General features: G+C 39.7%; 1 protein-coding gene, 2 non-coding genes and 1 pseudogene across 3 annotated transcripts; all 4 read left to right on the forward strand.

The window, feature by feature from the left end:
- The first annotated feature begins 1,523 nt into the window (after positions 1-1,523).
- Positions 1,524-11,085, forward strand: LOC139717832 (nucleolar protein 56-like). The gene is made up of 9 exons (XM_071629327.1): positions 1,524-1,722; positions 2,722-2,892; positions 3,319-3,517; positions 5,213-5,400; positions 6,635-6,786; positions 8,214-8,314; positions 9,454-9,602; positions 9,908-10,029; positions 10,612-11,085. The coding sequence occupies exons 1-9, from the start codon at positions 1,524-1,526 to the stop codon at positions 11,083-11,085; spliced, it is 1,755 nt and encodes a 584-aa protein (XP_071485428.1).
- LOC139717848 (small nucleolar RNA SNORA57) lies at positions 4,557-4,695 on the forward strand. Its single transcript, XR_011710008.1, has one exon. It is a non-coding gene; the product is annotated as a small nucleolar RNA SNORA57 (small nucleolar RNA).
- Positions 5,806-5,935, forward strand: LOC139717847 (small nucleolar RNA SNORA57; annotated as a pseudogene).
- LOC139717846 (small nucleolar RNA SNORA57) lies at positions 8,441-8,579 on the forward strand. The gene has a single exon (XR_011710007.1). It is a non-coding gene; the product is annotated as a small nucleolar RNA SNORA57 (small nucleolar RNA).

Consider the following 11,085-nt stretch of genomic DNA (forward strand, 5'->3'; position numbering starts at 1 on the left):
CAATTTCCTACACTATTCTAGTACCGGTATTCAATCTGATTTATTTTGCCTATCACTCTGTTCTTTATTTCCTTCTGGTTATCTTTCCCTCCATCTTCATGCACCTTTCCTTTCTTTCCCTTCCAATATCTTTCCTTTGTTTCCATCTAATGTAGATCTATATTTTTTCTTTTCCTTCCTATTCATCTTTCCTTTCATCCACTGTATGATCCAGTTTTGATTTATCTCTCATTTTATTATTCTATCTTTTCTTCTTTTTTTTTGTTTTTGATCTTGAATTCTTTTTTGCTCTCCTCTCTTCTTTTCAAACATATATCCATCTCTCCCTTTCTTTCCATTATTATAATGTAAGTGTGTCTTCTTTCTTTCCTTCTATATATCTTTTTTTTTTCATTTTAAATCTATTTTCTATTTTGTAAATCTTTTGTTTTATTTTTTCCAGGTTTACCTTGTTAGTATTTTTTTAATTAATTTCCTTTTTTCCATTTTCCTATCCTTTCTCTTTATATTCTTTTACCCTTGTCTTATAATCACATTTTGAATGATTTTCACAATCATATTGAATTCAAACACTCACAAACACACATACACACACACTTTTCTGTTGTTTTTCAATAATCTTTATTTGATTTCTATCATTTCACATTATGACAAAACAGTCATCTTGAATGTATGCACACAATATACAATCAACAATGACTGATAAACAACAATAAAAAAATCAATCCCTACTTTTAGGGTTCTGAAACCACCCCTTGTAGGTGGTTTCAGAACTTGACCCAATCTGATCTGATCTGATCTTCTTTTGTCTGTTTATACTGAGCTGAAAGGCTGCTCCAGGCTGCTACAGGAGGCTTCAGAACCCCCTTTTTGCTTAGTATAAATGGGCTAATTGATTAGCGGGCTATTTGATTATTGGCGTGGGCAGGAGTATCTTTTCTGAGAAATCTTAGGCTTAGGGACACATGAGGGTGTTCTCATCCTTTATACAATACCAGTCTTCAAAGGCTAGCTGTCCATATGTTACATGTACTTACTGTAGTGCAGGAAGATGGGCTCGTGGCTGGATGACTTATTGTTTTCAAGGTAAATCACCAGGCTTTCAAGAGCACCTGCAATTTATGTACAGGCTGGACTTGATCTTCAAACTGCTGCCCACTGGAGAACAGTGCAGTGTAACTGGTTCTTTGTTTTGTTTTGTTTTTTTCTTCTGGTAGGACATTTTTAGTACATATCTGTAGTTCTTCACATGGGTTTCCAGCCATTATTTCTTCCTCCACATACTTCTTCTTGCTGCATGCATGATCAAGAGCTAGCACTTGTTTGTTTGTTTGTTGTTAGCTATGCTCTTTTTTAGAATGAACTTTTGTGAGCAGTATTGGACCGCTTGATTAGCCTAAGGTGGATTTATCCCATGCAGGGACACCTAAATTAGCTACTGTGTGCTTTTGCACAAAATGTCTTTGTACAAATAAAAAAAGTAATTCTCGAAATACTCTCTTCTTTCTCTGCTACTGTAGGCGATGCTGTCATTGTTTGAGCATGCCTCAGGCTATGGCCTGTTTGCCATGAAGGAATTTGAGGAGGTCTCCATGCTCCACAGCCAAGTTCAGGAATCTGTCACAGACTTTGCCAAGTTTGCCTCACTCGTCAAGCTCCAGGCCTTTTCGCCCTTCAAGTCTGGCGTCAATGCTCTGGACAACATCAACAGCATCTCTGAAGGTTTGGGCAACATGGAACTCTCCCCATCTTATTTACTACTACTTATAATAAAAATGATAATGATTGCATAATATGGCATTTTATATTGGCGTTTCTAAGGGCACTGGTACAATTTATGAGAGTAAACTGGTAAACATGATAACATAAGGCAGGGCTGCACACAAACCCATTTTTCTATTGGTTGGACCAGTAGGTACCCAGTTTTTCCATTGTTTGCTTGTCCATTCCTGTTTGACAGTGATTTTTACTGGTCCTGGACCATCGGACCAGTGCCAGTGTGCAGCATTGCATAAGGACAGAGCAAAACCAAAGTAAAAGTAACAAAAAGAGATGAAAAATAACAAATACATATATATGTGTTATAATGATCAACACCTTACTGTGTGCACCTCCCCCCCCCCCCCAAAAAAAAAAAAATACAACTGATTTAAAAGATGATTTTGGAGGAGGGTTCTACATAATTCAATAGATGAGACATTCTGAATATGAAGAGGAAGTTTCTTCCAAAGGATGTGGGCAATGGACGAGGGCAATGGACGAGAAGGCTCGGTTACCATAACAGGATTTTGTACGTGGGCAGTGAATTAATTGGAGAGAGGAAGATGAATGGAGGGGTCAGTAGGTAGCATGGTACTATGGAGTTTTCTTTTTCTTTTTATAATGTGTCATTTTTTATTTTTTTTTGTACTGGAACATTCAAATGTCCATGATATTACTTTATTCTCTGAAAGAGAATTTAGTAGAATGTGCCACATTTGTTCTGTACATTATGCTTCAATGATATTTCTCTGAAAGAGTTTGTGCTCTACAGTCATAAGCCAATGTTGCCATGAATTCAGGTAGCATATTGACTGCCTAATGTCACCTGGACTGGACTTTGGTCTGGTCACACAGACATGTATCAGTGAATTCTCGTCAAGTCTGCGAAACCCTGTCTGCACTCCTCAACAGCGACATTGGGGCATTTAATACTGTCAGTGCCTCCCTTACCTCAAACAGGTGTCATGACGGAGGACCTCAAGCTGTTTCTCGACACAAACCTCCCGGAGAGCTCGAAGAAGAGGAAGAAGATCACATTGGGCGTCAACGATGCGAAGATCGGAGCAGCCATACAGGAGGAACTGGGGGTTCCATGCCAGACAGGGGGAACCTTCTCAGAAATAGCCAGAGGTGGGCTATGGAGAGCTTGTCATTACACGTATACCTTTTAAGTTTCCTCAATAAGGCACTCTCCTCATTGTAGAGATTGCCAGTTCACTGGTCTCTCAGTTTCCTTAAGAAGGCACTATATTGATTGTAGAGATTGCCAGTACAGATCTATCACAAAGTCTCTTATATGTGGCACTCTTGTGTGTATCAAGAGAAAATTAAAATCCAGGGTGCATTGTAAGAGTACAAAGGAGACCAACAGAACAGTTTAGGCAAGCTTCTGATTGATAAGGCTGTAACAGTGTGACCATGAACATGGGACAATGCAAAGGCCAAATAGGAGGATCAAACTTGATTAAATTACTGAGTTGGGAAATACCACAGAGGATTTTAGAACTTAATGTTTGTGTGCCCTCGTTCTCCTTCCATTAATAATTTTTTTGGCAGGATTGAGGTATCACTTCCACCGACTCGTCAAGGGACTGACGGCCCAGTCGGAAGCCAAGGCCCAGCTGGGTCTGGGTCACAGCTACTCCAGGGCAAAGGTCAAGTTCAATGTCAACCGGGCAGACAACATGATCATTCAGTCTATCTGCCTTCTGGACCAGCTGGACAAGGACATCAACACATTCTCCATGAGGATAAAGTGAGTATGCCTGGGTTGGCAGTAACAGCGCAAAAGCATTTCATCAGTTTCAAAATGTATGTGTAGGGCCACTTGCCTCCACAGACTGAAGTAGAACTCAAGTGGGCAAACAAATAGTATATCCCTCCTTGAAAATCTTTTGCTGTACACTTTGGGTATGCCTACAACATCTAGTGGTCAATTTCATGTCACAAATATATAACTAAATTTCTTCGCTGTTTCCTGCTTGGTGTGCACCTTTACAGCTTTATGCGACATATGAAGCACTTCATGTAAGAGACATAGCAATATACTGTATAAGCCATTATTTTCGCCTACAGATATTTTCACGAATGAGGAGGTCAAAGACATTTTCATGTGATGTTGTTTTCACAAATTGACACTGAGGCTGTCGTAAGTGCACTATTACCGTAGCGTATGGCAACATTTTCATGTGTTGTTGAATTCGTGGTCTGACAATAGTTCACAAAATTCAAAAAAAATTAAAACTATTATCCTAGTGTATGGCAACATTTTCATGTGTTGTTAAATTCATAGTCTGACAATGATTCACGAAATTCATGAAAATTAAACCCCTACGAAAATAAGAGCTTATCCAGTAGTCCCAAATCATCAAGTGTATGGTGCCCTTCGCAAAGCATGATGAGCAGTCACAGCACAATTTCTCAAATTAATGAATGTTTCCACTGTACTCTATCCTTTCAAATGACTGCACTCATAAAAGGGTTAGAGATACAGAGTTAAACAAAACCAAAACCAGAACAAAACTTTTTAGGGGATCATTTTTTTTTTTTTTTTTTTTTTGGGGGGGGAGGGGGGGAATAACAACCTTGCGCTTTGAAAGAAAGAAAGTTGAGTGCTGTGTACGAGAAATAAGGGAATTTCTTGTTCTCTCTGTTTGTTGCTCACAGTCTCTCTTAGATTTAGCCTTGTCCCCAGCAGTGTTAAGCCACCATTGACTGGAAAACCAAGGCAGCTTATATCTGAACCATGTGTCCTGTTTGATGTGCATGAGTCATCATTCATTCCAATAATCAGTCCTCCTTTCTTGGCATCTGCAAACTCTCCTGCCATGTTTGTGAGATGAATGCAACCCAGGAGGAAGATCAAAGTGATGAAACCTTCGGTGCCAGAATTCTCTCTCTATTCTGGGCCCATCCTCTAGCATCATGACAATCACATCTGAGATAAACAGAAAGGAATATTGATAATGATATGATGTCGATGGTGATAGCAAAAGTAATGTCTTCAGTTTCAGAGTTTTGTTTAGACGTTTGATGCTTTGATGAAACTTATATTTAGTGATGTTTTGAATGTGGGTTTTCCTTTTCAATTGCACTCTTTGATGCACCTAGTTGTATCTTGATTTAGTAGAGTATGTGTAGATCGAGTTGCTTTAACTTTGTGTTTATTATATATGGTGTCACTCTGGTTTCTTTTTTACATAGAAATCAGAAATTAACTGAATAATGGCTTTGGGCTAATATTTGTACAAAAACAATTAAAACTAATGAATGAATGTGAGATGCATGAAAATCATGTTCTTGAAATAACAAAACAAACCAAAAAAAACGACCTGTAATTTTAGTAATTTTCATGTGAGAGAAAAGTGTGTGAAATAGTGCTGATTAGCCAGTGTGAGTGAGAATAGGGAAATAAAATGTGTTGTCTTTTTGTGTCCAATATTGTTTCAAGGGAGTGGTACTCCTACCACTTCCCCGAGCTGGTCAAGATCGTCCCGGACAATGCCCTCTATGCCAAGGTGGCCCACTTCATCCAGAACCGCAAGGAGCTGACCGAAGACTCCCTGGAGGGGCTGGAGGAGCTTGTGATGGACAGCGCAAAGGCTCAGGCCATTCTGGACGCTGCTCGGTCATCCATGGGTTAGTACTCAGTCAGTCAATCCCATAATACACAGAGTCGTAATTGGCACAGGAGACCCTCTGTGGAGCTGTCTCGGTATCGCTGGTAGTGAAAGAGAGATGCAGATGATAATGAGAGGTTGATTTGGAATGAAGCATTCCTAACCTCATAATCCCCACCCCCAACAGTTCAGCGCATATACTATACACACCATGTATTTGGCAGTGTGAATTAGGACTTTTTGACAATGTCGTTAAATTGACGATCTTGTCAGGAGTACAGAAATGACCAGAGAACTGAAAGCGCGCACATTGTATTCATGTAGGGATGAAATTTATTATTGTTCAATTCATGATCAGCACCAGACTCGCAGAATTTGTTTTAATAAAAACCCTGCTAAATATATGTAGTATACAGTATAAGATCCTCCTTTCTTGGCATCTCCTGCCATGTTTGTGAGATTAATGCAACCCAGGAGGAAGATCAAAGTGATGAAACCTTCGGTGCCAGAATTCTCTCTCTATTCTGGGTCCATCCTCTAGCGTCACGACAAAATATATATATATATATTTTTTTTTTTGGCAGGGTTATTTTCAGTAGATATCCCTGAGGTAAAAATACTACATAGTACCCTTCATAACTCCCCTTTCAACACATTACATTTTTTTTCAATGAATCTCAAATGTAGTGTGAAATAAAATCAGCAAATGTAACTTCATGACTCTAGCAGAGTTAACGCATCCCCATTGTGTAGAGACTTCTCCCTGCATTACCTTTCCTGGTGATGTTTTTGCATGCATACACAAAGTTGAAGTGTCCTTTTCCACAAGCCTTGCCCAGATTTTGATAGCAAACTTTTTCCAGAGATGCCAGTTTTCTGGCAAAAGCCTGAATTCAGGCATTTGGTAGTACCAAAGTTTAGGCTCTTTCATGTATCAAGTAGCATAATGTAGGTGTATTTTCAAGCCCTCTCTTTCATTCTAAGTGGCATCATAGTCTTTCATAGTGGCCCTTCCATATGTTAAAATACAATAGCAGATTGAATTTCAGCAACAATGAAATTCTTGCATGTGCAAATGATGAGATCTTTCCTAAGAGGATTGTGCAATAAAGACTACAGTAAATCCTTTGGAGCTAAAGATTAGCTTGATGGAGCAAAATCCCTATCTTGTACCTATAAAGTGAATTTGTAATCATCTTGCTACTATCGTGTTTGTCTGTTTCTCTGTTTGTATGTGCATGTATCCTATCCAGGAATGGACATTTCTCCCATCGACCTCATCAACATTGAGAGGTTTGCCACCCGTGTCATTGCCCTCTCTGACTACCGGAAGAGCCTCCACACGTACCTCACAGACAAGATGCACGCCGTGGCACCAAATCTCTCAGCCCTGATTGGCGAACAGGTAAGCGGGCATTTTCCTGCGCCCAATGTCCCTTTTGGACGGATTTTACCCATAGGTATCCCATGGAAATAATTATCGGTGATCACAACAGGAAGAGTTCTACTTGTTATCTTAGATAGAGTTACTCGTACCTGCTTACCTTTCTGAGCAAACAATAAAGTTTGATAAAAATCACAAGCTCAAAAACAATTCACGGTGTCACTAGTAAGTGTGGCAGAACATGCTTCATGAAGTTGTCATTATTGGAGAGCTTTTCATACTGGAGTCTTTTGACGAACCACTGTCAAACTCTCAATAATATGAGTAGGATGTGAAGAGAGTAACCTGTGCTTCAACGTCCATTAGTGTTACATTGGTACTTCAATTGGAGTTGACCAGATACCTATTTCAAATTTGAAAATTTCAACAAGTACAATCAAAGAGCCTGATTAAAAACTTGCCCACTTTGGAAGAGATGCCAGAATTTTAACAGGAAAGTCTGTGTAAGTTTAGACAACGGCAGTGCAATATCAGGTCCAGTTTACCTTTGGGAGCAGTGATTTAAAAAATGTTCAAAATATCACATTTGATGCATATCTGTAGGTCAGTTGTATCACAAAACATCCCACCATATGAAATTTTTGCAATAAAGCCTAAAATATAAGGAGATATCACTATTTTTCATTAAACCATAACTGTAGACGGTTTAGTCTGGAAACATTTTCATTATAACTATTGTTCACATTTTGTATAGTCAACAATACTTCACATCGATTATAGTGGTTCAAATTTTTACATTGGTTGTTTCTATCCCTAACTCACATTTTAGAACTATTTTGAAGCACTAATGCTGGGTTTTTGTTTCATCTGCAAATGGTAAATTATGCCTTTAACAGGAAAGTGTGTATGACAAGGGAAGTGCTATTCTTGTTATATTGCAACCAGCAGTTGAATAGTGGCAAAAATCAAATTTCCAGTGGGTTTTTACATTTATCACAATTGTTTGATTCAAAGCCATGATCTCAAGATTGTATGTTGTGTAAATGGACTGTTTATGTGCTGGTGTTGCAATGATTTATTTCTGTATAATGCATTGCAGTCAAGAACAAGTGGATATTGAGATATTGCGGGATGAGTTAGAGATATCATTTTACTGATGCTGTCCCTTAACCCTTTACTGGTAATTAATGTACTTTCAGTTCTGATTGGCACAGAAAACTCCAATGTTGTACACACTGTCTAATGTCTCTGGCATGGGAAGGGTTAGAAAATATCCCTGCGATAACCCAGAACTATTCGTTTTCGATGCTTGTGACTTTGCTTCAAAGAGCTGTATGGCGAGATGATTTTGAGCGATGAGTTTGTTACATGTTGGGCATGATGCTATGTGAAGAGTTCTGCTGCAGGATGTTCTCATCCTTCTTTCATTTCTTGCCGTCCCCATCCAGGTCGGTGCCCGCCTCATCTCCCACGCTGGCAGTCTCACCAACCTTGCCAAGTACCCCGCATCCACGGTGCAGATCTTAGGAGCCGAGAAGGCTCTCTTCAGGTGCGAAGGAGTTTAGCAGGATATCATATCGCTGCAAAATCTGTGTCTGTGTGTTCAAGATTTCAAGATTATATCATAAGCATGTTTGTTTGATGTGCATGAACCATTGTTTGTTGTGGAATCAGTCCTCCTTTCTTGGCATCTCCAAACTCTCCTGCCATGTTTGTGAGATGAATGCAACCCAGGAGGAAGATCAAAGTGATGAAACCTTCGGTGCCAGAATTCTCTCTCTATTCTGGGTCCATCCTCTAGCATCATGACAATTATCCCCCTCAAAAAAACAAACAAACAAACGAGCAAATAAACAAGAGTAGTATTTATAATGAGTGTCAATGGTAATAGCAAAACTTATGTCAGCTTTTAAGTACTATTCCTTCTCTTTCTGTTACTCTTACTGCTACTACTAGTACTTTTGCTCTTTCTGTTACTATTACGACTACTTCGGCTACTACTACTGCTACTATGGTACTACTGCTACTACTGCTGCTACTACTACTGCTGCTGCTGCTACTACTACTACTGCTACTACTACTACTACTACTGCTACTACTACTACTACTACTACCACTGCTACTACTACTACTACTACTACTACTACTAATTTGTACTACTACTACTACTACTACTACTACTACTACTACTGCTTCTACTACTACTTCTACTACTACTTCTACTACTACTACTACTACTACTACTACTACTTCTACTTCTACTACTATTACAACTATTTCTCGTACTGCTACTGCTGCTACTACTTCTTGTAATAGTACAACAAAGAAAAATAGAAGCATGAAAGAATTATCATCCTGCTGATCATAAGACTAATGGCATAATGATAGTAGATTACAAGCTTTTCAAGTTGCTGAATCAAAGGATCAGTTAACACTTGACTGCATTGAGAGACATAACTAAATTAAAGACCCTTTTGTACACAGCCCTTAAAGTCTGTGAACAATGTTTATGTTGGCTCATAAAATCAATAAATCTATGTCTGCGCTATCAACACCGGTCAATCTGATAAAGAATATTCCTTTGCGAAATATGTCAGGTAATTGATTGCAATGTGGGATGTAGCCATGACTCAGTCCATGCAACTTTTCTGGTCACCGTTTCTATTTGGTAAATGTCTCGTCTTCCAGGGCCCTGAAGACGAGAGGAAACACCCCAAAATACGGCCTTATTTTCCACTCCACATTCATTGGCCGGGCGGGCCAGAAGAACAAGGGCCGCATCTCTCGTTACCTCGCCAACAAGTGCTCGATGGCGTCACGAATCGACTGTTTCTCAGGTGAGTTCAGTGATTCCCTCCCAGTTGTGGATACAAACCATTGCTGAAATATCACTCAAGAGTGTTATCTGTTTTATAATTTTCAATTTCCTTTCGTTAATTTTCCTTTCAACTTGTCTCCATAGAGAGCATTCCCATATTCAGAGTATATTTTTGTGATTGCTTGTCCCGATCTCAATTACTTGTCTGGTCTTATTACCTCTGCCCAGGAGGTTATGTTTTTACCGGTGATGATTTGTAAGTTTGTGATGTAGGTGATACCGATACAAGACTAATCATTGGTAATGCCGGTGACCTTGTTTCAGAAATCCCCAACTCGGTGTTTGGTGAGAAGCTAAAAGATCAGGTTGAAGAGAGACTCTCATTCTACGAGACGGGAACGGCGCCCCGTAAGAACGTTGATGTCATGCACGAAGCATTGCAGCAGGTGAGAAGATGGCTAAGAGTTGTAAAGAGTAGTGAAGAGTTGAGTAGTAGACAATGTGCGGTACAAGAACATTTTGACTTTTTGAAATGAATGACGAACCTTGTGATAATGCAATTTTGTATGTTTCAACTGAACTGTGGTGTAATACCATTTTATGATATTGACACCTGAGAAATTTCTAAACTGAACCTCTTGAAAAAGAAATATCTCAGAGACAATGTACAAAGCAAAGATGTGTATCTATCCAGCCTCAATGCTAAACACACACACTAAAAAAAAAAAAAAAGAAGATGTGGTGAAGTACAAAATGTTTGTATCTGGACTGAATGGGCTTTCAGTGCAGAATTGCCAGACACATATGACATTGCCACACTTGCTATCTTTCATCAATTTGTTAAGAGACGCAAGTAAGGGCCACAATGACAGAAACATATGTCTTAGGCTCTAACGAAATATATCTGTAACTCTGAATTTGAAATTGCAACTTTAGTGAATGCTGCATTGCCGTTGCTCATTTGCACACCACATCAGTTTTGTTAACCCATTTCTGAACACTCCTTTCCTCTCCACCACCTGATGCAGGCCAAAGAGGTGGAGGCAGAACAACTGCGCAAGAAGAAGAAGAAGGAGAAGAAGAAAAAGAGGAAGGCATCTGAGATGGAGGAACCACCTCAAGAAGAAGCTGCCGACGCCACGGGAGAGCCGACAGGCGATGAAAGTGCCGAGGGAGAACCGAAGAAGAAGAAGAAGAAAAAGAAGAAGTCGCTCTCAGCGGAGCCCACGGATGATGCGGACGTGGAGGAGGAGGAGACTGTTGCCATGGAGACAGAGACACCAAAGAAGAAAAAGAAAAAGAAGATGCAGGCAGCTGTTGAGCAGCAGGCAGAGGACGAGGAGAAAGAGCAGGAAGAAGAGGCCGTGGCGGAGGAGACACCAAAGAAGAAGAAGAAAAAGAAGAAGAGTTTGGGTGGGGAGGGGGTAAATGGTGATGAGGATCAGGGGGCAGTGGAGGTAGTCGTCAAGAAGAAGAAAAAGAAGAAGAGTCTTCCGGAGTAG

Source organism: Diadema antillarum, unplaced genomic scaffold, assembly GCF_040938485.1.
Source record: "Diadema antillarum isolate AM-2024a unplaced genomic scaffold, OU_Dant_1.0 scf00000083, whole genome shotgun sequence".
NCBI lineage: Eukaryota > Metazoa > Echinodermata > Echinoidea > Diadematoida > Diadematidae > Diadema > Diadema antillarum.